Raw genomic sequence first — 27427 nt, forward strand, 5'->3', positions numbered from 1 at the left:
AAATTATGAGCTAGTGGACGTCCTTGCAGCACAGAGATACTGTACTTTTTCACACTCGGATTCCCACTACCACCTCAAAATTAAACATGCGGTTTAATTTGTACTGACAAAAGTTTGAATTAATCATCCAAAGATAGACATGTTTATTGTATGCAATAAAAGACGGATGTTGTCTACTCGATCATCCTAGTCTGATGTATGATAGGGGAATTGTGATAAAACTGTCGGTACGTAAAATGATGGTGCAAATTTGGCCACGTGGATCAAATAATCTATTTTGTTGATGCCAACCACTCTGATAAGTTTCTTTGTATCTTTGGGCACATCTAGGGGCAGTAAAATGGGTAAAAAATATGGTTATTCGCCCGACCCAACTCATTTAAAATGGATTGGATACCCAACTCATTTAAAATGGGTTCAATATGAGTCAAACCATATTATCCATTTAAAATATGGGTAATTTAATAGATAATATGGATAAAACTCACAATATATGCGGTGTGTTCAGTATGCTAATTTTCTCATGTTCCTTTGGTAAAAAAAATTGCAAAATATTTTTTTTAGGAAACAAATTCCAAAAAAATCAGGAAAATGACTTTCTTAATAAAATTAGGAAAAATAAGTCCCACATTTGGCATTTCACCAACCACCCCAACACCACTCAACCCTCCCTCAAACACACCCCCTCCAAAAAAATTTAAATTTTTTTTTTTTACACCTCCCACCGCCCTGCGACCCCTCCCCACACACCCCACCCACTCTAAAAAGTATTTATTTGGTTTTCTTCACCACCCCCACCCCCCGCATCCCTATCCCCTCTCGAATTTTCTACTTTATATATTTCTTTTATAAAGATTAAGAATTTATACAAATTTATGGGATGGGTGGTGGGGGGGGATAGGGCTAGGGGTAAATTTTTTTTCATTTTTATAACTTTTTTATAAAAGTAAAATAAAATATATGAAATAGAAAATTTGGGATGATTGGCGAGGTTGGGTGGAGCGCGGGTTGGGATGGTTGGGGTAGGTGAAGATGAATTGCGTTCGAGGGTGGGGGTGAAATTTTGTTGGGGAGTGGGTGGGGTGGGTGCTTGGTTTGCGTGGGGGGTGGTGGGTGGTGATGGTGGGGTGGGAATGACGGGGCTTGGGTGGGTATTTTTAGAAAAAGGTTTCCTTGGAGGTCGTGCCATTGGAAGGTTTCAAAGTTCTATTCTTCCCACTAGTTGCAACTATGTACTAGGAATTGGATTTGTGGACAAGAAGGTAAATTAATCTTTTCCATATTAGCTAGACGAAGCCAATAACTTTGAAGTAGCTTTAGATAATATGGATAATATGAATATCCATATTATCCGACGTGTAATCCATTTTTTATCAGCGGGTTAGATAATTGATCCGTTTTTTATTAACCTATTTTCTACCCGACCCATATCCCACTCGACTCGCCCATTTGCCACCCATAGGCACATCCAATAAGGACACTGTTAAAGGAATCAGAGGAGTTTTAAAAAAAAAATATGAAAAGAATACTACCTCATTGCATTTAATCAGAAGATTATATCATTATTTATAGATAAAGAAGTAAAGGAAATAAATTTAAGTGAAATTTTGATTCAATCCTTGCTTAGAGCATTTTCTTTTTGAAACTCTACTGATTCTTATTTCTAATGGTTCCTTAAATTTTTATTCTTTATCGGTACGGTACAACTAGTCATGAATTTATTGGTAATTTATTAAGCTTTTCAATTTTTAAATAATGAACTATAAAAATCAATTGATATTTTAAAATTAACAAGTATCATGTTTTCGTCCATAAAATAAAAAATACAAAAAAGTAACTTTTGCGTACTTTTATTTATAATAGCTAAATGAGACTAAACATCAAATGTCAGTATACGATATACATGCATAACTAACGCCTCAATATAACAATAATGAAATTTTAGACAAGGTTTGACTGTACTTCTATTTATAATTGAAGTAGCCCAAAAACCTGTCTATTCCAAATGCAAATTACACAACTTGTTGCCACTCTATGCAACTCCTACTAAAAATAGTAGGCGCCCATAAGGGGTGTACAAAGCAAACCGATAAATTGCACCAAATTGATAATCTGAACCAAATCGAGAAAAAAACTTGACTAGTGTTTTGGCTTGACTTGATTTGGTTTTAAAAAGAAAAACCTGAACACTATTGGTTTAGTTTGGTTTTAACTAAAAAAAGTCAAACCGAATCAAACCAACTCAACATTACATTTATAAAATTTCAAACATATTTTATATATAAAAATATTTATTTATAATGTAATTTATAAACGTTTCTTTAACTTTTTCATAGTTTTTTTTTTATCTTTTAACATATTATTTCAAGCTTGGAATTAGAATTTTGAATGGTCCAATAAATTTTATAGCCCAATGATATTAGTAACTCAAAATAAAACTCAACAAAAAATCAGATTAATACTAATGCTAACAAAATTAATTCATATCTAACACTGGAATGACAATAATGTTGATATCTATTCTTTAGTTTTATATTAGTTTAGAAAATAAAAATACATAACTTATTTTTTTTTTTCTTTAATATCTAGTCATGTAATTAATACTTATTAGCATGACACTTATTTTAGTATGACTTAATACTTTTAGATTATGATCATTTTCTACATGCCTTATAAATTAGCCGTATTTATTGTAGCATGACTTAGTACTTTTAAATTATGATTATTTTATTTTATGCAATTTCATTAATTTTTTTCGTTGAATATTTTAGTACAATTTCATTTCTCATCTTACGTTTTGTGTTATTTTCTTAATAAATATCTTAATTAGATAGTTGTATCTTACTAGGACTAAAGAAATATTTGAAGACAAGTTATATGTTTTGTATGACACTTTATCGGAAAAAAGCAGAAGAATAAAAATCAAGAAAAATTCGAGGTTGAAAAACCCGATTTTTATTGGTTTGATTTAATTTATAAATTTAAAAACCCGATATAATTAATTTGATTTGGTTTGGTCTTTAAAAAACCCGAACCAACCCGATCTATTTACATCCCGCGCCCACATCGCTTCCCTTTCTCCGATATTATCTACTAGTACTTCTCTTTTTGGCTTTTTTCTTAGGTCCCACATCTGCCTACGCCTATATATAATCATCTTGAGTACTACTGCTTCAAACTTCAATCATTTATTCTTGCGTTCTCACTCACATAGCTAGCTTTCATCTTCATTCTCCACACAGCATCACACTAGCTATTAGAAACGGAGGTTTTTCTAATCGCTATATATACTAAAGAAGAGGAGAAAATGGATGCTGTCTTATTAGCAAACAAGCAAGTCTTGTTGAAAAGTTATGTGGAGGGAAACCCAAGTGAAGATGATTTTGAGTTGAAAATGTCATACACTAGTTCACACATTCCACATGGAAGTAATGCTGTTTTTCTTAAGAACATTTACTTGGCTTGTGATCCTGCTTTGCGCTTTCGCTTGTCAGCTGATGATCTTTCAGACAATATTGACTTACTTAAGTCATTCAACCTCGGATCTGTGAGTTTTCACACTGTACTGCTTACTAATCTCTCGATCGCTATATAGATTGAACACAGAATTTAAGAAGAAAAAGAAAATTACTGCCGCCCTTTCAATTTATTTGTCTATACTTTATTTTTTAGTTTGTTTAAAAGATAATGTCACTTTCTATATTTGGTTGTACTCCCTTGTCCTAATTTATGTAGCACAGTTGGAATTTCGGGATTCAAACTTATAAACTTTAACTATGTATTCAAACATAGAAGCTTTAAGTTTTTGAAATAAAATTTATATATTTAGAAATTACGTACGTAAAAAGTACTATAAATCACAATAAGTAACAACTTGAAATATTTAAAAAGCATATAAAGAAACTTCGGTCAAAGAAAAATTAATTGGTTGATGGAGGGAGTAACTCTCTACACCCAATATCCTACATGGCATATTTAAGATTACAAGATTCAAAAGGCATTTTGATACATTACACATCTTTAGTTTAATATCACGAAATTAAAAAAAAAAATCTTTATTTTTTAAATTTTATGCCTAATTAAACTAAGACAATCAAGTTGAAACGAAGGTTACTAATGCACGTATGCTATACTGTTGCAGCAGTAACTCGGATTTTTCCTTACTCCATATTGTCACACTGACAAGAAGATAATATAAACTGTTTCTTTTGTCTCAAAGAAATATCTAAAGGATTAGACATTTCAATATTATTCATTAAAGCAAAATCTTCAAAACTAAGAAACAGTTAAGCCAAGGTCCATTCTTTTATCACTATCACCTTACATATTCTTTTTGGTATATATTTATGTACATATGACTATTTTTATTTTCCACCTTACATATTCTTTTTGGTATATATTTATGTACATATGACTATTTTTGTTTTCCATAATATTTTGGCAGGTTATTGAGGGTTTTGGCGTGGCAAAAGTAATCAAATCTACTATTCCAGATTTTGAAGAGGGAAATTACGTTTGGGGTGTCGTTGGATGGGAAGAATATAGTATGATTGAAAATCCAAAAGTTTTATTTACAATCAAATATACGGACGTCCCTTTATCATATTATGTCGGAATTCTAGGTACTGCCTAATCTAACTATATGGAACCTTCACAACCAAAAAAAGATGTTGCTAAAGAGTACAAAAGGAAAAGAATATTTCCCAAAAAAAAAAAAAAAAAAAAAAAAAAGAAGAAAAAAAAGATAATCCCTCCTGTTTTAATTTAGGGTGAAAATCATTTTCATCCCCTAACTTTGCTTTAAAAATTAGATTCCTCCCTCAATTATGAACACTAGACATTATCTCCCCTAACTTTGCTTTAAAAATTAGATTCCTCCCTCAATTATGAACACTAGACATTATCTTCCCTTTATTCTAGGCAATGTCTAGTTTACCCTTGGCATTTTTAATCCTCCATCTCGGCGAAGTTTTAAGAAGGGTGTTCAAGCGAACACCCTTCGTTGAAAATTATACCGTGTAGACATGTCAATTATTACGTATTACGTATATATTACATATCAACACCCTTAATATATAGATTATATGAATTCGAACACCCTTGACAAAATTTCTAGCCCCGCCACTGCTCCATCTATGTGATACCTTTTTATATTATATAAAATTTATTTTTTTAACCTGAGTATTTATACTTTTTTATTTTAAAGCATATTATAAGTAGAATAATTAATTTATGAAGTTATCACGAAATCAAATATTACTTTTTATGATTGATATTTTAATATTACATGCATTAAGTGTACACACACATATTACCGTTATTTTTACATATCTCTCTGTGTGTTTGGGGGGAGGGGGGGGGGGGGGTTATAGTTAAGTTTCACTTCTCTCTAATTCTCTGTTGTCAATATATAAATGAGTTTTGGTTGTCATTAATGAAATATTTTAAACTATAATTTAAAATCCATTAATAATATAATCTTTCAAGAATTTGTTATAGAAGATACTTCTATTTTTTTATTAATTATTTTATATTATTATTACATCAAAATATATTCTTATTCCTCTCACTTATTTCATTATAGAACAACATTAAGTTATATACTCAACTAGTATTTCTCACTTTTCTTTTTCCATCTTGAAAATAATATTTATTTATTTTATAGGAAATTTGTTACGTAGATTAAAGAGATTAAAAAAAATCATGATTTAAAGAAGTAAAAAAAGACAAGTTGATAATGTAAGGGTAAAATAGGAATTTCAAAAAGCCAATTAAGATAAAGGGGGGAGAATAACAATTATTCAAATTTGAGGGAGGAGTTTGATTTTAAGGCAAAGTTGGGGGGTAATTTATGTTGTCTTATTTTTTTTAAGTTAGTTTAAAAAAAAATCTATATTTAGAAACGATCTTAAATGTTACTGGCATTTTATGGCATGTTTAAGACCACAAGATTCAAAAAGCATTTTGGTACATTCACTATTTTTTATTTAAGATCATAAGATTTAAAAGTTTTATTTTCTTATACTCCGTGTCCAATCAAATAACTGTTTGGCCAAGTTTTTTTCAGGCTAGGAACACTTTTTTTCCTCCAAAAGCACTTTTTTCTTAGATTTGAGGTTTTTGACCCGCAAAAAAAGTGTTTTCCAAGAGCAGCAGAAATAGTTTTTCTGCTGTCCGGAAGAAACTAAAAGTTTCTGCTTCTTCAAAAAAAGCAAAAGCAGAATTTTTTTGTCAAGATAAAAATATCCCTATCATAAATACACATTTTTCAAGTATATCCCTCGTTAATTCATTAATTTTAAATTCTAAAACAACTCGTTTTGTTACTACGTATAGCAACTCATATCCTTCTGATTTTTTAATCATGCATTTCATATAAAATTATTTTGCTTGATATTTTTTTTGTATATTTGAATAATCATGTTAATATTATATTAATATTTAATATATTTTTTATTTATCTATTTATTATATGGATTGAAAATTTAATATGTATTTTCTTATTTAGTTAAATAAAAGTACAAACTTTAATTAAAGCCTTTCATAATAGATATTTAAAAGAGTTTTTCTCTATAAAATAATTTTAATATACTTGTCCTTTTTTGTAATTTGACACTCAAAAACACTTTTTAAAAAATATTAGTCAAACACAATTTGCTTATCAAAAATACTCAAAAGCACTTTTCAAATGAATTATCCAAACACAAACTATTTTTCTCTAAAAGTACTTTTCTGAAAAGTTATTTTAATAAAAATGTTTCTCCAAATAAGCAGTTTTGAGCAGATTGGCCAAATAGGCTCTTAAGACACATAAAATAAATTGGAGGGAGTAATACATTTGATTTGACTTTTTAAACATGCAGGAATGGTTGGACTTACAGCTTATTTTGGTATTAACAACATGTCCTCAGTCAAGGCAGGAGAAGTAGTATATAAATCTACAGCAGCAGGAGGTGTTGGTCTACTTGCTGGACAATTTGCAAAAATGATGAACTGTTATGTTGTTGGGAGTACAAGTACTGATGAGAAGGTAAAGGGAAATTTGCAGTAATTATTTTTTCCTTTAATAAATTAATTCAAGAAATCCTCCTCACACCAATACGAATTAATTATAAATGCATGTACAGGTTGATCTCTTGAAAAACAAACTTGGATTTGATGATGCTTTTAACTATAAGAAGGAAGATTTAGGTGAAGCCTTGAAAAGGTACTAATTTGATATACTACTCTCCTATGCTTCACTTATCAGTAGGAAATTACTTCCTTCTTTTCATTTTACGTGAAGGTGTTACATTTAAGTACATTCGTAGTAAGAAATAAAGAAAGATTTTTGGGATTACTTGTAGTCCTAAAATATCATGTCTTTTAGGGTAAATTAAAAGCTTAAAGTTGAATTATTAGAAATGTGCCTTGTTTTAAAGACTAAAAAGGAAAGAGTGTCACGAAAAATGGAACAGTGAGAGTATTCTATCTTTATATGCCTATCTAATTAAATTCTCTTGTTATCCTCCTACATATGTTTTTGGGATTTTTACACTACATATCCACCCACCAAAATAATAGACCAAAAACATATATTTTTTGTATATCAATGTAAAATATACATATTTTATATATTATAGAGTATATGTTTTATATATTTGGCTGGCAGGTGTTACTATTTTCGACCGACCGGCTAAATATGTAACTTGCCCATGCCCATGTTTTGTAGGGTTTGTCCAAATGGTATAGATGTATACTTTGAGAATGTTGGAGGTGCAATGCTAGATGAGGTGATTTTACACATGAAGAGCCATGGTAGAATTGCAGTTTGTGGAATGATTTCACAGTATGGACTCAAGGAGAAATATGGTATTCAAAACCTCTTCCACCTTATCACAAAATGCATAAGAATGGAAGGATTTTCTGCTAATACTAATTATTGGAAACTCTATCCTCAATACCTTGAGTGGGCCATTCCACTTATAAGGGACAACAAGATTGTCTATTTCCAAGATATTGCTAAAGGCCTTGAAAGTGCACCTGCTGCTTTTACTGGAATCTTTCATGGGAAAAACATTGGAAAGGCAGTAGTCAAAATTGTTGCAGACGAATAGTATATTAATTAATGCAGTCAGGGATTGAGCCAGAATTGTGGTTACGGGTTCGGGAGGACCCAATAGCTTTGGCTCAAAACCTGTATTTGAATTTTAAAAAATTATTTAATATGTATAAATAATTTATCCATATCCCAATAAGCAAAACATTGTGATTCAGAATCCACAAATTAAAAATTCTGGCTCCGCCTCTTAATGTAGTTAGCTAGAGAGAAGAAAAAGGGGAATTGTGCTTGACAAGTGGAGATGTGGAAGCTCCAACTCTTCATGGTTCTGTTGTATTTTGTTCTTCAATATAGGAAGTGGATAAAAGAACGAATAAATGAAATATTTACTTGAATTGTTCTTGCAAGAGATGCATATGAGTTTTAGACTGATTTGCATTGCAGAATCTTCAACTTGGCCTGATTTGCTTAAGGCAAAAACAAAAAATGGACTTCTTTAACTTCTGAAGTAGAGTAATCGGACAATTGTAGTTCAACTACAGATTTTCAATCAATCCCCTGAATAAATTACAAAAGGATTTAGTTCCCCTCTAAAACTATGCAGAACCAACTAGTGAATTTCAGTTTTCTAGATATTAAAGAAGAAATGGATTTACATTGTGAACATAACAAATTCCTCAAACTATACAAAGCAAATTTCCCACCTTCAAAGGTATAAGTCACTAAATGAAAATAACCTTACTCCTCAAATGGATAATAGATATATCTCCTCTTAGGCCCTGTACAAATGTGGATTTCATGTGCAGAAAGAGTGAAATTATACGAGTATCCTTCCGCCAGAAGAGAGCAATTATCAGTTCTCTTTGGTCCTTGTCTTGTCTTGACGTGCTTTCCTAACTGCTTCTTGAATTTGTCTATCATGTTCCTTTAACATGTCTTCCATACTTCCCCCTGCTGGCACTAGTGGTCCAGAGTGAAGGAGTCTGTTTCTCTTTGGCAGATAAACCTGAAACGAGGGGCAAGTCAAACTCAAGAAAGCTCAAAAAGCAGGAGAAACGTTTCGAAATGTCAAAATAGCACATGGGAAAACAGGAGGTTAGTTATTAGATCAAAATTTCTTTTCAAATTATCCTAAGCTAACTCTGCAGCTCAACTGCAGTGTATACTGGATGACTTAGGGTGTGTTCGGTATGGAAGAAAATATTTTCTCGAACACATTTTCCAATTTTCCCATGTTCAGTTGGTCAAAATATTTGGAAAACATTTTCTCTAGGAAAACAAGTTCCTTAAAAATAAGGAAAATGACTTCCTAGTGGTAGGAAAAACAAGTTCCACAAGTGGCATTCCACATTGATCGTGTTCTCACCGCCCTCCAACACACCTCATCCTCATCCCCCCCCCCACCCCTTCCCACAGTATTTGTCTATATTATATATAGATGCTTTTAGGATTATATCTTTTGCTTATGTACCGAAAACAAGAAAATAATTCGTAAAACCCACTTATTTTCTTGGAAAACACTTTCCTTCATACCAAACACACCCTTAATCATTAGTCCTCAGAACATCCTATATCTCTGCTTGTGTGTGTTGTGTGGGATCAGTTACATTTTTTGCCGCTGCAAAATGAATCAATTTACTCAAAATTTGATTATTAGACGTGTGTGTGTTTTTTTAAAAATACTACAGAAAGCGTAAACCAAAACACGTGTGTGTGATTGTGTCTGTCAGATGAGTTGGCTGATGTTTGAATAGACAAAAAGGAAACTAGAAATTTTGGGAACACACCGTGGAATCTCCATAAGAGGACCTATCATCTCTCCTTGTGTGAATGTTTGAAAACTCTCCTGCAGCTCGAGACTTGTGAGAACCCTGTCTTAGAAGCTCTACACCATGTTGGGAAGTGGGATATGCCCGTTCATTGATTGCACTTGAATCCTCCTTTGCTTTGTTAGACCACGTGTAACCAGCTGTATTAGGATGGACCACTGAATTAGAATGAGTGAGTCCGTTCCTGTATCTTAATGCTGGTGGCTCTATGGAGAAACCAGCTCTATTGTCCTCGAGAGGATTGTATTTCACACTGATGTTTTTGCTAGGCTGTCCCTGCAAATTATATCATTTAGACATTGGTACAAACAATAGGGATCTTTAGCAAGAAATGTAACGAGTCAGTAAAAGTCTTGGACAACTAGAAGAAAATAAAACCTGTCCGTGAGTATCGAATTCTGTTGTAGGTTCTTCCTTTGATTGTTTTGGTGACTTCTTAGTTGCTTCGCCTCCATGTCCTTTTCCAGTCTCAGCCTTTCGCCTGTGATTAAGATAACGTAATTGTGAGACTATATCAAAGAACAGGAAAGTTTGATACAAGTAGAAGAAGATGAAAGGAGTTATACTGAATATATTAATGTGACATATAAATAGCATATGCTGGATTCAGAAAACATTACTGAGCAGTAAAAATGAATATATATGCAACTAACGTGGTGTACCTTTTTGCTTCGTGATCTCGAACCTTAGCATCATATTCCTTGCTTGGAGGATACTTTGGTAAACTATATGGATCACAAGGCAGGGGCTTCGCTTTGAAGAACTGAAAAGTGAAAACCCAAAAGAAAGATATAAAGCATTTCTTTTGGTTGTGAAATTATAGAGATGAACAACATATTTTAATAGATTGAACAAATGATTTCTCAAAACAAAAAACAAAACAACGGAGTTGCCTCTTATCATCACTTGGCAGTGGCAGGCCACATAAGGTCATTGCAAAATGCATAGCTTGGCAAACAAATAATATCATGCTAGCACTAGTGTTGATGTTATTTTTTTTTGAATGAAATTGCTTCTACAGAATGCAACTTTAGATGCTTCACAAAAGGATTGACCAGATGAAGAGCTTTTCTCTTGGATTTTTAACATCAAACAAGAAAGCCGAGCCACATAAGATCATCACAAAATGCATGGCTTGACAACAAACAATGACATGTTAATTCATTCTCTCTTTAGCTGCCTAATACTCCACACCATACTGCTAAAAGAGTTAGCTTCTTGAAATCAGTGATAATCTATTTGCGGCACCCACTACTTTATGTAAAGGAGAGGCGAGTTGTAGATATTACCTCATTATTGAGTGCAGAAGAAGCAGTACCGCGCTTTTCTGGTTCTATTGAAAGTAGGACGTCAACAAGGGCCAAAGCTGTCGGAGGCAAGTCCTTGAATGTATCAGCGATACAGCGCTTATATGGATTCTGTTGCTTAAAACTAGTAGCATGTGGAAGTTTTGATTTTCTCCAGTACTCCTCAGAAGGCGAACCACAAAGCTTGAATATTTTATGCATTTGCTCCACCTTGTAGTTGTTTCAACTCTCTCAGTTAATAAATGCATGAAGAAACAGGTGCTAATTCGTAATAAGATAAACAAATGTCACAAATGGATAGGGGATTTAGTGCTTGATGATTATACATTGGTTGCAGAGAGTTAATAAGACAAAAAATAAACCCCTCTGGAAATCCCTTTGGTCTTCCTATAAGTAGAAAGAATCGACAATTCAAAAATTGCTGATATGATCTGTTCAATAAAAATGGTAGTGCTCAGAATGTGATACATCAAAAGGCTACAACTAACTCGGGATAAAATGAAGGGCTTTTTTCATTTTTGACCCATAGGCCAAATTTCATTATGGCCTAGCCAGAATATACAAAATATATACACTGATTATGTATATTGATGTAGATTACGTTATTGTATGTATATTACATGTATATATTATATGTATATTTATAGTTAAAATTTGCTAGCTATTTTGTAAATTAGATCCGCGAAAGGCATGGAACTGTAATTATCTCTAAAATGAAGAAGATAGCTTTGAACTCTTTGTCGTTTTGTTGATAGGAAAATCACCAAAAACTCTTCCAGAAAAGATTGTCAGCAGGGAGGAAACTGCAAAATAATCTAGAAAGTAGAGATCAAGGAGTGAATTTAAGCCCCAAATGGGAGTACCTCTGTTCTTCCAGGCATGATAGGCTTTCCATAAAATAATTCAGCAAGGATGCAGCCAGCACTCCACATATCAATGGCCACTCCATATTCTGTTGCACCAAGCAAAAGCTCAGGAGCCCTATACCACAGAGTTACTACACGACTTGTTAATGGCTGCTTTTGGTTGGGCTTAAAAGAGGTGGCCAGACCAAAGTCTCCGATCTTTAGAATACCATTATCACCAATTAGAAGATTTGAACCCTTAATGTCTCGATGAAGTACACCCTGACTATGACAGTGTTCGAGTCCTTGAAGCAGTTGTTGCATATAACATTTTATCTGAAATACAATTCGAATTGTGCAACATAAGGATATAAAGAGCAGTTGTTGCATATAACATTTTATCTGAAATACAATTCGAATTGTGCAACATAAGGATATAAAGAACGTGCAACTACTTTTTAACAAAAATGCACCTACTTAATTCCATTAGAATATTTCCATTTTATTTTACTTTTCAACTTGTACGAAAATCATTTTTCACTTGCATCACGACGCTCTCTAACTTTAACAAGGAATTTGAATGGGACTTGACATTGAGATGACTCTTACAGATTTATGTTCAATTTTTTCCGATAAAAGATGATTTTGTCTTGGACCGAGTTGAGGTCAATCATGTTCTACATAATGAACTCCCTGGGATTTATCAAACAAAAAGAGAAATACCTGTGGTTCAGTGAACTTGATCCCAGGTGCTGCTGCAAGTCCAGCAAGATCGTGCTCCATGTATTCAAATACAAGATATAAGCTGCCTGAAATCCTAGATGTGACCAAAGCCTCAAGTTTCATTACATTTGGGTGGTCCAATCTACGCAAAATACAAATCTCTCTTGCCATAAAGCGAACACTCTCCGGATCCATATTGACAAATTTTACTTTCTTCATTGCAACAATTTTGTCGGTTTTAAGGTCACGTGCCTTGTAAACATTACTATACGTTCCTTGACCAATCTGCATTGGACAATAAACATCAGGAGCTATTACAGTTCCAAAAATTGAGAGTTAGCTAAAAAACTGGAACAGAATCATCATTTTTTCAATAATTCGTAATCTTATTTCCAGATTACCTTGAATCAAGCTGACACCAACAAAAAGTTATGTATCCAAGCAAAGTCAGAGTATTGATAGAACATACTTTACTTATGTTTTCTCAAGTTATCACATATGTATATAACTACATCCGTAATTAAAGTTGAAAACGCATTTTTCACATGTTTAGAAATTGAAAGCAACAAAAAGAAGTGAGAAGAAATCTTCTATGAGTAAGGAACACTTTGATGCCATTTCTATATATTGTCGTTTGATGGATTGACACATTGAGACCAAGTGTAACAAAAATATCTTGAAAATTTGGTTACTAACACAATCAGAGGACAAGGAAACAGTGGGATGTGAAACAATATTGCACACATCAATAAGGTTCAATTTATCAATATGATAATCTTCCTTAGGTGGATAATTTCGTTTAGTCATGTGTCATGTGAAAAGTACAAAGTCATTGTAATGAAACTCAGAAAGCAGTAAATGTTGCAAGTTAAAGATAATGTAGAACTGACTTTGTTCAATTTTTCAAATGATTCTGCACTTCGAGGAACCCACCCTTGAATAGCCTCTTGTGCAACTGAACTTAGCCATAACGGCCAACCTGCAGCACTCAGCTCGCCCTTTACACCGTGAGGCATGTTTACAACCCGAGACCTTGATCGTATCAGTCCAAAATCTATCGTCGATTGCCTCTTGAAACGGCCTCTAGTTTCCTCATTATCATCAACTTTTGTTGAAACAACATTGGGTTCAACTATTTCTTTAATCTCTTCTCTTACTGATGGAGCAACCAACTGTACAGAAGATTTATCAACTTGTATTTCTTTTTCCTTTTTATCTTCAACAACATTATCATCATTGGAAGAACCTTTTGAACAAATGCAGCCCATAAGTCTGCAACAATTTATTCTGTCAAACAGATGCATTTAAGCCCCCTAATAATCAGCCACCAAAGAGCCAAGCTTTCCACAATATCTTTCACTAGTATCATATTCAGCTAACCAAAATGGAAAGTTTTTCATAAGAGATTCTTGATCTTCCAGTTTTCTCTTTCCATTTTACCAACTTAGACAGGCCTCAAAATCCCTCTTGACAATCAATGCACCTTTGATCACAATTTCAAGGCATTCAAGAATGCCAACAAAGACAAATCAAAGATTGAAAGAAATTTGAACCAATTTCCAGGACCCTCAGGCCTCAGGACATATCATATGTCCTTCTTGAAATTAGTACATAACTAAAATGATTTGAGACAGACCTTAAAAAGATTAAAAAGTCAAAAACCAAGACCAGACATCCAGCATTGCAGCCAAACACAAAATTCAAGATTCCAACATACACAATGTAATCATAAATATGTATGTAAATTGTTATGCTACGTTGGATTAATGCAGGAATGCTGGTCAAGGGGTACCTAATGAGGGTATTCTGGGCTTCGAAAAAAGTTTTATTTTTTCCAGGAAATTCAACTGTTTTATTACTTGCCATTATTTTGCTTTATCAAGAAAAAATAATTTTTTGTCATAAAATAAGAAAAAGACTTTATTTTTACCTCACTATATTTTGGGTACTTGAGATTATTATTCAAGAAAATAGTAGAGTAATCCAGCGTGTTGGGAAGACCTACAAAAACGTATAGCCATAGGTTTTTAAGTTTTTTTCTTCTTCTTCTTTTTTGATGAAATAAAAGAAGAAATGTCACCCTTTTTTCATTTTTTCCTTGTTTGAGTTTTTGCTTCACCTTTGGTCTCTTTATGTAATTCTGCATTCCCATTTCTGTATAGAAATATTATACAAATAGCAGTTGCAGAAAGAGGCACCATGGTTGTTTGAATTTGCTGTGCAACGCATAGACAAACTGAATTTCACGCGCGTTTCTCTCGAGTTCTAAGCTTCATTTGGAAAGGACACTTTAAAAAAAATCTCGTGGATGACATCCGACTTAGAGCAAAGTGAGGTATACCATAGATTGTAAGAAAATCGTTCAAAGAAAAATATGTGAGTGATATTGTAGTAAGGTGGGAAAAATCAAAAGAGTGTTTTTCTTTTGTGGGTGTAGTGGGTATATATATATATATATATATATATATATATATTATATATATATATATTGGTTTACACACGTAAAACTTTGGTGTCATTATTCTTTGCATTTTATTCTTGCTAATTTAACCATAAATTAGTGTTCCGCGTTTATCATTAATACCAATATTATTTTTGCCAATTTTATTCCCAAAAAAAATCGAACACCAACCAATATTAAAAAACATCGTGTTAATTACTTTGGTCTTCAATAAAATAGCATTTGTATTTGTGAAAAAATGGAAGCCAACACTAGTAGAATGATTACTTTGAGTGGCGTAAATTATGCCATTTGGAAGGACAAAATGGAAGATTTGCTCTATGTCAAGAATTTTCATGAACTCTCCAAATAAAAAGCACGATAATAAAATGAAGAGTGGAATTTGTTGCATATTAACAAAATCAAGTTTATATAAAAACGATAATGTGTCCTATATTAAACACATGCTCGGACATGGGAGCACCATTTGTATGCAAAAAAAAACAAGATGTTTTTGATAAACAAAATTTGGGTTTAAAAAAAGGTTCCGCAACTTTGTATCATCCGAATAACACTAATATAATAAAGCTTATCTGATGGGCATTAACTTTGACAAAGAAATTCAAGGCTTGTTTCTACTTGGTTCCCCTTTTGGGAAATTATTAGAACTTCATTATCAAATTCTCCGGATGGTGTGACCTCGGATCTTGCCAAGAGCGTTAGCATTAAAAAAAAAAAAAAAAATCTCAAGGTCCCCATATTAACACCAAGAGGCAAGAATCGTGGTTCTCAAAATAAAGAACATCACATCCACCCAATATTAAAAAGTGCTATCAAAAAAAGGGCACCAACCAATAAAAAAGAATAGAGATAAGGAGGAAAAGAAAGAAGATGGCAATCGTGTTGCCCACCATCTCCAAACTCACTATCCTTGAAATAAATATTGCTTGTGATGAGTCAAAAATGGGTTGTGTGCGGTGCCGCATCTCATATTAACAAGGAATTTTTCTCATCCTATAAAAAAAAAGTTTGGAATCCCATATTAAAAACAAACAATGTCAAAAAAAAAGTATAAACTAAACTTTTTAAACAAGTAAAAAAAAGTGTAAACTTGTTTTGGATGATGAGGGATATGCTCGGTAAAACACTAAAGTGGAAGCTTAATAAAGGTTCCGCTGATTGTGGCTCGAAACGAAAAACGTCGTGGTCTATCTGACTACGGCCTCTCGTGTTGATATGGTGAATGCGGTTGCGTAGCTTTTAACGCATGGCATAAGAGGCTTAGCCATATATAGAAAGGACTAAATGTTCTGGCCAAAAAGAAATTATTGTCAAATTTCGAAACTAATTAGAAAAGTCCAAAAAAAAAAACAAAATAGAGTTTCTTTCAAGTCTCATCTAAACAAGAAGACATTGCTTGAGTATGAAAAATAGCATTAAAAAAACAAGTGTGGGTGGTACATATTAATGATTGCTCAACCAATATTAAAAAAGACTAAAGACCAAGTGTTGGGTGTCCAATATTAAAAAAAAAAAAAGGTACCAACTAATATTAAAAAAAAAAAGTGGAACCCACCTTCTCCAATGGTTTAGCAGAGAGATGAACAGACCTTGATGGAAAGAGTTAGATGTTTGCTTTCTTCGACCCCATATTAACAAAATCAAGCAATGATGTTCCAAAAAGGTATGGCAAGATGTTTCCTATGACCACTTGAAAGTGTTTGGTTGCAAAGCTTTTTTGAAAAAAAAAGAGAGGTCAAAATTAACGTAAACTTTGTATTCGATGAGTTTGGTTACACTATCCAATATAATAAGCTCATAGTCGTGATGTTATCTTCATGGAGGATCAAACACAAGATATTAACAAAGCGGAGAAGATATATTAATCTTGATCAAGTTCTCAAACAAATATTGTATATATTATATGCGATGCCAAAAATGTTCAAACTAATAATGTCCAAAAAAAAAGTGGATGAGCACCCACTACTAAACAACATTCACCAATGAGTAAAAATAAAAAGGTCAAAGATGAGAAAGAAAGTGGAACCCACCATCTCCAAATCTCTCGTACGAGAACCATACTTATGAGTTGGTGAAATTGCCTAAGGGTATATTAACAAAAATGGGTGTTAAAATTAAAAAAAACAAAAAAAAAAAAAAGGGATTTGGTCAACCCCATATTAAAAAACGAAATATTTTCTCCTGTCAAAAAAAACAGCTTGGTTTGAGCTAGTCTCGATTTGGAGATCGAACACTAATATAATGATTTAAGAGGAGATTTATATGGAACAACCTGAGGGCTTCAAGGAAAAAGGCAAGAATGCTTCCGGTCGAGTTATATTAACGATCGAGTAAGTCTTTGCAATGAAAGACTTGGGTATATATATATATATATATATATGAAAGAAAGCTTTATTTGTCACAAGAAAGTGCACAGAATTGTACTAGAGCGCTTCAAAAAGAATGCTAAGTGGGTTAGCACACCTCTCCCCGGTAAAAAATTGTCCTACAACAATATTCGGAGGAAAAAAGAGAGAATGGTCAAGATTCCTTATTCCTCTCGTCAAGTTTGATGTATGCAATGGTATTCACCGACCGTATTGCTCGTACGTGTTAGTATCAATCCATTAAAAAAAGCATGGGGAGTAAGTGATAATCAAGAGGAAGCCATACAATTTGTGTTTTGGAGGATCAAATCCAATTTTGATATTAGGCGGTGACCTTGATAACGATCCACTCACCAGATATTACTTTTTCGGGGGAATATCATGTTGCGGTTGTGCTATTCAACGGAAGTCATTTATTGCGGCTGTTAGCCGGCAAAGAAATGATATGGCTCAAAATAAATAACTATTGCTTAAAATATTTATATTTTAAAATAAGATAGAAGAACTTTAATTAACAAAACACATTGATGTCGATTTTTATTCTGATGCTACGGAGACAAAAAGATTCCGTGAAAAGAGATTAATGTCGAAAAACAAAATATATCAAATGGAGATCAAATAATGAATAAGGTAAATTAGTCAAATTATAATTCTAATCGACGTTTTCTTAAAAAAATCATGCAAAAGACAACATGACAAGTAATGAGCTAAAATAGAGAATATTTACCAAAAATTAAAAAAATAGTATTTCTTCATTTAAATAGAAAATCAATTTCTACTTTGTTTGAGTTTTAAACGTGTAAAATTAATTTAATAATTTGAATTAGAATTATCCAAATCAAAATTTGATAAAAATAATAAGTATTTTACACCTTTAAATTAATCGAATTAAAATTGAAAGTATCAATTAATGCTTTTAAATAAATTAGCTATTGTTTTATCACTCAATAGAGAGGAATATTATTTTTGCGGAGCTATTTTTAACAAATTCTGCATTCCCATTTCTTATAAAAAATATTAATAAATTTGGCATTTTTTGTATTCGTAGCAAACATTAATATAATAAAGTTTTAGATACTGATTTGCACTTTAACTTCGTGGATGACAAATATAATGTTATATTAATCGTGTTTTGAATATATATATATATATATATATATATATATATATATATATATATATATATATTATATAATCATATATAAATTTCCAAACACAACTACATACACATAAATGATTACACCTATTAATTTGTTATAGTTGTTGAAAATATAGCTATATGCTGTACTATCTCGTAGGCATGAACTCTTTCCCTTCATTACATTGGCTCCTTTAGTGTTGTATATATATATATATATATATATATATATATATATATATATATATATATATATATATATATATATATATAAAATACAATTTTAATCATATATACCTTTCAATAATATAAATTTTAATCTTAAAATATCCGAATCCTTGATCCTTCCTCCCTCCGCTCCTGATTACACCTATTAATTTGTTATAGTTGTTGAAAATATAGCTATATGCTGTACTATCTCGTAGGCATAAACTCTTCCCATTACATTGATTACGCAAAAACTCACTTATGTAAATAGGGGTAAATTTGAAAGTAAATTATTAATTTCTTCATGATTATATAGGTGGACACTTATTTTGAACTAAAATAAAAAGGCTAAATGGACACTTATTATGAATTTGAGGGGCTACTACTTATGCTCTGATTGACCTACCATGTGATTTTGGATTTACTTATCCGATCATTTTTACTTGTCCAGTATTGACTTGGCACACCCCTTAAGAAGCAATAAATAAAATAACAAGTTTACTATATCATCCTTTGAGTACAATAAATTCAATGTTTAGGGAAATGCATCAGGAAATCATTATCGTTAATAATGAGGGTAAATTAAAAACTAAGTGATAAATTCTATCTTAATTTTTTTAAATTGGACAAATAAAAGTAAATATTTATTTTTAGCATAGTGGACAAGTAAAAATGGATGGGGAGCAGCTTGTTACTCCATTGCAAAATTTACACATTAAATTTACTTGCCTTGGATTTGACTTGACACATCACTTACGTAAAAATAGAAATAAAAAGTAACGTGTAAAATGCACCTTGGGTTAGTGAACTGTGCTCATTATGTGATCAATGAATACGCCCAACAAAGAGCAGTTGAATCCTTAGTGAAATTAATCATATGTATCAGATTAAATAATTAAATAATTTTCTTGACTCACAATAACTTAATTTGGACCAATTATTGCTTGAACGTAAGACTTAATTAAAAAAAAAACGAAAACTTATCTGTATTCGGTGTTTACATCAATTATATTATTTTATTATGATTATATCAAAATTAAGGTTAGAATATGTATTAATTAACTACGTATAAATTAGCAATAAGACTGTATGTTATGTATTATGTATTCAGTGGATTGTGATACATATCGGATACGGTTAAGTTTTTACCATCTAAATTTTATAGTACTTTGTTCAATTTAGGTGGCATAGTTTGTATCTACACGGATCTAATAAAAAAAGAAATACTTTTGAAACTTGTGATCTTAAGTGCTCCCTCCAACCTATATTAGTTGTCATGTTTCCATTTTGCAAACCCTTAAGAAATCATAAATAAGAAGTATCCTTTTATTAATTTATTGTTATCTCTCTTCATACATAAACAAGACTAAGCTAATTAATATTGTTTACTTTCAAGAATAATTAATATCATTGGCAAACAAAAAAATTAATTAATTCCATCTTGATTTTGTAACATGAATATATATTTTGGGACAAGTTTTTTAGTGACGTAGACAACTAATATAGGACGGAGGGAGTAGGTCATAAAATTTGTGGCTATAAAAACTTCTCATTAAAAATAAAATTTAAATTTAAATAAATTTATTTGCAAATATAGAAATTGTCATTATTGTAAATATTTATAACTAGTTAATTCTTCTATCATATTTTTAGAAGGAAAAACTATATTCAGTGACGGATTTAAAATTTTTAATTTATAAATCATCGATATTAATCATTTTTGCTTATTAAATATTGAATAGTACACATATAAAACAAATTTGTTACTCACTCATATTCTCAATTTATGCGATACATTTCGGATTTCGAGAGTCAAATAAGAAAATCTTTAACGCGATTTATTCGTATGCCCTTTAAATATTTTAAATTGTTAATTATTGTGACTTATAGTATTTTTTATGTAGTTTCTAAATATGTAAATTATTTTTAAAAAAACTTAAAGATTGTATGTCGTAATTTCCGGTCAAAATAAGAAAACTGACTCTCAAAATTCGAACGGTATCACATAACTTGAGAATGAGTGAGTAATACAAGTATAAATTTTGAGGTAAAACTACAGAATTAATTTGGCAAAATAAGCCAAACCAAAAGAGAGAACAAAAGGAAATTTTAAAAATTCTTTTCCAGCAAGCAGTTTCAAATGAGAATATATACTCAAACAGAATTGAAGTTAAGATAATCACTGGGTCCGATCTCATGCATTAACTTCCAAAAACAAGACCTTCCATTCGTCACCAAATCCTTAGAGCACCTCGTACCACGTGTTCAGCTCCATGCATGTAATACTCACTTTAATGTTTATCTTCCTACACTAAACGTCAAACTATACCAAAAACCAAGAACAAATTAAAACCGCCCTCTCTTCTCATTTTCTTTCTCATCTAATCTTCTTGTTGAACTGATCAAAACAAAAAAGAGAGATGATGATGGATTTAGTGAATTCAGTGTTGAATTTTGTGGTTCCACCAGCAAGTATGGTGATGCTAGCCTTTGCATGGCCAGCTTTGTCCTTCATCAACACTTGTGAATGGCTTTACAACTCTTTCTTTGGAGAAGATATGGAGGACAGGGTGGTCATCATCACTGGAGCTTCTTCTGGTATTGGAGAGGTAAAAAAAAAAAAAAAAAAACAATTAATCTGAACCTTCAAAAGATCACTCTGATTTATATCGTTTTGTGACATGGAATTGGTAATTTGCGTGTGTCAAATTTATTTCTTTCTATCTCCTTAGCGGCTACAAATTGCTTAATCGGTAAAAATACATGTATTTAATCTTCTCTCAAGAGAGAGACACGAGTCCTAGTAGCTGTCAAATGGTCAAATGGTCAAATGGTGATTCAGTATAAATTCTACCTCTTGAAATCAAACCAATTTTAGGGTCTTTTTATAATAATAAACCAACCAGCGAAAAGTATTCACTTTGTAAAAGAGCAATGCTCCAATTGCTGCACAATAGAGTTGTAATTCACTTGCTACTCCAGAGATGCTTGCCAAATATGGAAAAAATATCAAAGGTTATTTGAATTCCTTGGAAACTCCGCCTATGTCACCATTTAATATTTCTTAGGCCCACTATTAGTCAAATCACATGAGCACTAGACCCAATATGAGTTGGATCACTTAACCGCGCTTCATACTTAAAAAAACGAGCACCATAGAAATCTTCATAATTAAAAAAACGAGCGCCATAGAAATATAAGCCCCTCAACCAAATAAAGATGAGGGATACTAGTTTGACTGAAATTGCAGTCGATATTTTTTTGGAATTTAGGTCTTTTGGAATAACTAAAAACAAATTCAGCACTTCAAATCAAAGAAGCCCAAAAAAAACAGTAGCAATGTGTACCCGAAACAATAGGCCAATGGTGACTAATTTACCTTTACTTTGTCCAAATAAGAGAAACTGCATTCCTGATTTTTTTAAAAAGAATATTCCCTCTACTCTATTTTATGTGTCTTAGTGTGACTGGGCACGAAATTAAGAAAGTAAGAGACACTTTTTAATCTTGTGATTTTAAACATATCATGTGGCATCGTGGAATTAAATAATTACACTAAATATAGAAGACTAAAAACAAAAGTAAAACACATAAATTGAAATTGAAGTGGAGAGAATACTTTTAACCATATCGCCTAATGATACTAATAGTACTTATTTACCTCTTAAATAACGTTAACTGATGAATTTCAACTTACAAAAGAGACCTCCTTTCTATTGTATATGAAAGTACTTAAAACTACCTCTAGCTTGTAATAATGACAAAACATGATCTTTAAAGGTTTTATGTGATGCAATTCACCTTTCCAGCTTCTGCTTCTTTGTCACAGGAAAAACCACCATTCTAGCGTACAATCTTTCTTTAAGTATGCCTTTAATCTTTGAAAACGTGATGATGCAACGTTTAATCCATGACTTAGTACTTCATTATCAGATTTCCATTATACAGGTTGTAATTTGATAACTTTGGTTCTTCGCCTAGAAGATGCATCAGCATATACATTTAGGCGAGCATTACTGATTTCTGTGACAACGATATGAAAATTTAATTTGCCCTTCCGTGTTAAAGCTGCAAGCATGCTATTTATCTGTTCTTTTTATTTCTTGTGCATGAAGAGTATTGAACAAGTTACAAATATTTGGTTCTTACTGTGTAATATTAGCAAATTGCATATGAATATGCAAAGAAGAAAGTTCATCTAGTTCTGGTTGCACGAAGAGAAAACAGGCTCTGGGCAATCAGTGAGAGTGCCAGAGCACTAGGTGCAAAAAGTGTCCTGATAACAGCTGCAGATGTTGTTAAGGAAGCTGATTGTAGGAGATTCATCACCGAGACTGTGAACTTATACGGCCGTGGTAAGCACTTGCTTCTCATTTCATACTAAAGGGACAGAACTCATACTATCTTTTGTTTGATTATAGAGCAGTGCTGGATCCACTTGTGTTATGGTCCAATCGCACATCGGTACTATTATGTGTTGATGTGGAGTTTATATAGCCTTGGACTCTCCCACCTCAATAGCTAGCTTTGGGGGTGTGGTTCTCCCTCAGCTGTAATAACTTGTTGCATCTCCATTGTAATAGCATTAAGTATGTCGTTTAATAATTCACTTCATTTAAATGAGTAAGCAATGGACACAGGGATTTCAAGGAATTTGACTAACTAAATGCAGGCTTGCGCCCCCTCCCAATAAGTTGTCAAACCAAAATGTGAAAGTGTGACCTTTTGAGTAATCAAAATTCAAAAGTACCAAGAATATAATATGGCCCGAGCACTATATATGCTTAGTCAAACCTCTCACTGTTGGTGAAATGATATGAATGATATTTCTCTGTTATTTCCTTTCCATGTTTTCGCTCATGCAGAGCATATGTAAGTTACATGAAACACTCAATTTTCAAAGCAAAGGTAATCTACATCCCATTTGGCAGGTAGTTTTCCGTCCTAGTTAAATACGTTTTCTAGAACTTTCTAGTGTCGAGTTTTACAGTGAGACTGATTTTACTGAGCAGTTAGTACTACTATCTAGATATTACGTCCTATTTCATTTATCATGAACCAAATACAATTACTTTTGCCTAGGAAAACCAATAAATGTTACAGCTATTCTGAAATGACAAATTCTAACTAACATAATTTGTTATGTAGTTTCAGATCTCCAAGTTATGTTCTATGATTTTGATTGCATTGGTCAATTGATACTTGGAAAGCAAACTAAGACTAAAATAGGGATGGATATAGTAGTGTGTATAGCTTGACATGTTTCAATGGTGGAGAAAAACACCTAGTAACAGAAAGGTTGTCTCAATTTTATTCTGACAACAATCTCCGTTCATTTTTCTATTTTCAGTGGATCATCTTGTAAATACAGCAAGTTTGGGTCATACCTTCTACCTAGAAGAAGCCACAGATACAAATGTCTTCCCCATTTTGATGGTATGTAGAGTCTTTCTACTCTTGATCATTCACAATTATTTCTCTTTTAGCTTCTTTTCAAATGTATTGGTATAATGATTTTTCCTAAGTTTCTTGTTGCAGAGGTACAACGTTTACATTTTGCTCCAAATACCTTTTTCAAATTTGTAGATGTCTGAATATTGTCCGTTTTTCAGGATATCAATTTTTGGGGAAATGTATATCCTACCTATGTAGCTCTACCTTACCTGAGGCAAAGCAGAGGCCGAGTCATAGTGAATGCTTCAGTGGAGAGCTGGTTGCCCTTGCCAAGGATGAGCTTATATTCAGTTAGTAATTCTGCCCATTGATATCTATTCCTGGAACTTGTCCAGTTTGAGAATTGAATTACTCAATATTTCTTTGTCATCCCTGTATTTCCTTTGTCCCCAAGTGGTTCTTTTATTATATTTTGCCTTTGAGAGATGATAATACCCGCGTCATGTTTCGTCCTATAAAATAGGCAGCAAAAGCAGCACTTGTAAATTTTTATGAGACCTTGAGATACGAGGTGGACAGTGACGTAGGGGTCACAATAGCGACACACGGATGGATTGGGACTGAAATGACAGGTGGAAGATTCATGCTAGAGGAAGGTGCCGAGATGCAGTGGAAGGAAGAAAGAGAAGTAAGTCTCTCTTTTCCAAGCAGAAATTGTGTTACTAGCCCGAAATTGCTTATTAATATTTGCTCAGTAAATTCTGTCTAGTAGCTCTTCACAGGGTTAATACTGTTAAGGATCGGGCAAGAATAGCAAGATCATATAACCTACATTTATCTTTCTCATTTATCATGGATTTCATTAACCTCTAATTTCTTGATTTTCTTGGATTGGTAATATTTTATCTAAAATGTAATTAAAAGTTGTTACGTGCATTGTTGTTGAAGGTTCATTCATCTGGAAGTTCAGTGGAGGACTTTGCGAAGTTGATTATATCCGGGGCCTGCCGAGGAGATCCATATGTGAAATATCCGAGTTGGTACGACATTTTCCTTCTCTATAGAGTATTCACACCAAATGTTCTTCAATGGACATTTCGAATGCTACTTGCAAACCAAGGTACCCGGAGAACTTCTCTCATTGGCACTGGAAGGCCTCTTCTCGAGTCATCTTCTCCTCTTCCTCCTCTTCCTGAGACATCCTCTCCTCCGCGACAGCCTCTTTCCGAGTCATCCTCTCCTCGGCGACAGTCTCTTTCTGGTTCATCCTCTCCTCAGCATCCATCCTCTTCTCCACAGCACCCGTCCTCTTCTCCTAGAAGACGAGTGGGGAGAGTGGGGCCTGTTCCGATGCAGCAGATGGAGTGAAGGAGTAGGTCGAGTTCGTTACTTTAATTTTGCAGTGGTTGTGTTCCAGGGTACTGTTGTGTTTCTTTAGTCAAGATTTTGTGGATATCATTGTAAGAGTTCACAAGATACTACAATCAATAATAGGCTCAATAAACAGTTGTACTTGGCTTGTTTAAGAATGTTTGGATTTGGTTTGGAAAAGCTTTTGGATACGTTTTCAAGTCGCAACTATAGACTGCAACTTCAGGATTAAATATTTGTCGAAACTTTTTGACCAGTCTAGATTAGAAGTTGCTTTCTTACTCGTTTAGGGTGAATGATTGACTAAATTGTATCTTTCTCATTACCTCCTCCAATTGACTTAGAGTTGCTGTAACACCAGGTTGAGCCTTTCCACTGTAAACAATCTCTGGATATGCTCGGATTTTACATCACCTCATTCAAATCTTTTGTAGAATTATCATCATCTGCTTTAGCATATGATTGCGGATAAACGTACAAAGTTCTTAGGGTAAAGTTATACTTTAGGTTCAAATATATCCCTGCCGTCATATTTTTGGTTCAAATATATCCTTCATCCGTTAAAGTTGTCCAAGGTTTCAATCTTATGTGGATTCAGATCTTGCCACGTAGCATGCCACCTCGCATCTCTAACCCATTTTACCCCTCCCTCTATTTGTTCTTACACCACTAAATTTTCCTTTCCCTTCCACCACTATTGCCACCGCTACCGCCACACGACCATCTCTATATCTAAAATTCTAAATAGACCCTGATCACACATGTGCAAACCCCCATTAGAGTGCATACACACATCAAGAATTATAAGCCATCAAATTAAAAATTGCAACCTTACCATGTGGACCACTTAACAAATCTTTCGCTAATTTGTTTTCATTAGTAAATTAGATTATATGATAACAAAATATTGCCCATTTATTCACCAGACTTCTTTTTATATCTTAAATCCCAAAATAAATGGAATAATAGTATCGCTCTCTATATAACTGATTCTTTTTTTTTTTCGTATTTACATGAGATTTTTCTCTTGGAAATAAAAAAGGGTTAGGTAATGTTTATCATGAAGCAACCTTTGTGCTTTTAATAATTCCATTTCCCTGAAACAAAAGGCTATTTAAAGACATCAAGCACAAAAATCAATGTGTAAAAACGTAAATCTCTATTTCACCAAATACGCAAATTAGTTGTCCTGGAGAAATTTTAGTAACTGAAAGAACAAAGAGAGGAGGGTAAAATGGGTTAGCGGTACTAAGGTGGCATGCAATATCATCAAATGTCAGATTAGATGTCCACCTTGACAATTTTATCGAGTTGTTGGACCCAAAGATATAAAGATATTTAGACCTAAAGTATAACGAAGGGTATATTTGGCCCTTTTCCGATAGTACAGGGGTATATTTGGCCCTTTTCCGTATAAAAAATAATGTTTTCACTGGGAATTGAACCTAGAGCCAAATATAAAAAATAATGTTGTCCTGGAAATCAAACCTAGGACGCTAGAGACAATTTCGAACATCCTGGACCACTTGAGATAACGTTTTGCATTTGTTCAGGTATTCAAAAGTTATTGTACGTATATAAACACGGGAAATGCAATTTTTTACCGAGGGTGTTCGGATCCCACCATCTAAATCCGACCCCGACCAAGGTCCCTTTAGATACCACTCTTTTGAATGTATTGCTCCACCAATTATATCCTGTCCACTCCCAAGCGAGCTTTCCTTAGTTACATGTATAGATGGCCG

At 32.9% G+C, this 27427-nt stretch overlaps 3 protein-coding genes across 3 annotated transcripts; 2 read left to right on the forward strand and 1 right to left on the reverse strand.

Annotated features, from left to right (window-relative positions):
• The first annotated feature begins 340 nt into the window (after positions 1 to 340).
• On the forward strand, positions 341 to 8112 carry LOC132053901 (2-alkenal reductase (NADP(+)-dependent)-like). The gene is made up of 6 exons (XM_059445994.1): positions 341 to 356; positions 3327 to 3547; positions 4445 to 4622; positions 6864 to 7030; positions 7128 to 7207; positions 7712 to 8112. Exons 1-6 carry the CDS (start codon positions 341 to 343, stop codon positions 8094 to 8096), a joined length of 1047 nt encoding a protein of 348 aa, XP_059301977.1. The 3' UTR covers positions 8097 to 8112.
• A 102-nt stretch (positions 8113 to 8214) lies between these two features.
• LOC132054537 (probable serine/threonine-protein kinase At1g09600) lies at positions 8215 to 14649 on the reverse strand. Its single transcript, XM_059446522.1, has 8 exons — positions 13636 to 14649; positions 12746 to 13030; positions 12041 to 12358; positions 11160 to 11387; positions 10533 to 10633; positions 10249 to 10351; positions 9829 to 10146; positions 8215 to 9047 (listed from the first exon to the last, which is right to left on the reverse strand). Exons 1-8 carry the CDS (start codon positions 14047 to 14049, stop codon positions 8895 to 8897), a joined length of 1920 nt encoding a protein of 639 aa, XP_059302505.1. The 5' UTR covers positions 14050 to 14649; the 3' UTR covers positions 8215 to 8894.
• Positions 14650 to 21230: 6581 nt separating this feature from the next.
• On the forward strand, positions 21231 to 25889 carry LOC132052108 (11-beta-hydroxysteroid dehydrogenase B). The gene is made up of 6 exons (XM_059443480.1): positions 21231 to 21526; positions 23080 to 23272; positions 24268 to 24353; positions 24530 to 24661; positions 24835 to 24999; positions 25260 to 25889. Exons 1-6 carry the CDS (start codon positions 21338 to 21340, stop codon positions 25677 to 25679), a joined length of 1185 nt encoding a protein of 394 aa, XP_059299463.1. The 5' UTR covers positions 21231 to 21337; the 3' UTR covers positions 25680 to 25889.
• The last annotated feature ends 1538 nt before the right edge of the window (positions 25890 to 27427 follow it).

The sequence above is a fragment of the Lycium ferocissimum genome, chromosome 4 (assembly GCF_029784015.1).
Source record: "Lycium ferocissimum isolate CSIRO_LF1 chromosome 4, AGI_CSIRO_Lferr_CH_V1, whole genome shotgun sequence".
NCBI lineage: Eukaryota > Viridiplantae > Streptophyta > Magnoliopsida > Solanales > Solanaceae > Lycium > Lycium ferocissimum.

Bases quoted from the DNA above. Each gene is read 5' to 3' on its own strand.
- LOC132053901 (XM_059445994.1), top strand. The intron at 3,548-4,444 runs GTGAGTTTTCAC...ATATTTTGGCAG, and splicing joins AGTCATTCAACCTCGGATCT to GTTATTGAGGGTTTTGGCGT. The intron at 4,623-6,863 runs GTACTGCCTAAT...TTAAACATGCAG, and splicing joins ATATTATGTCGGAATTCTAG to GAATGGTTGGACTTACAGCT.
- LOC132054537 (XM_059446522.1), bottom strand. From the start codon at position 14,049: ATGCATCTGTTTGACAGAATAAATTGTTGCAGACTTATGGGCTGCATT. The intron at 12,359-12,745 runs GTATTTCTCTTT...ATTGTATTTCAG, and splicing joins TCAAGTTCACTGAACCACAG to ATAAAATGTTATATGCAACA. The intron at 10,352-10,532 runs GTACACCACGTT...TCTTAATCACAG, and splicing joins CGAGATCACGAAGCAAAAAG to GCGAAAGGCTGAGACTGGAA.
- LOC132052108 (XM_059443480.1), top strand. From the start codon at position 21,338: ATGATGATGGATTTAGTGAATTCAGTGTTGAATTTTGTGGTTCCACCA. The intron at 24,354-24,529 runs GTATGTAGAGTC...TCCGTTTTTCAG, and splicing joins ATGTCTTCCCCATTTTGATG to GATATCAATTTTTGGGGAAA. The intron at 25,000-25,259 runs GTAAGTCTCTCT...TTGTTGTTGAAG, and splicing joins AGTGGAAGGAAGAAAGAGAA to GTTCATTCATCTGGAAGTTC.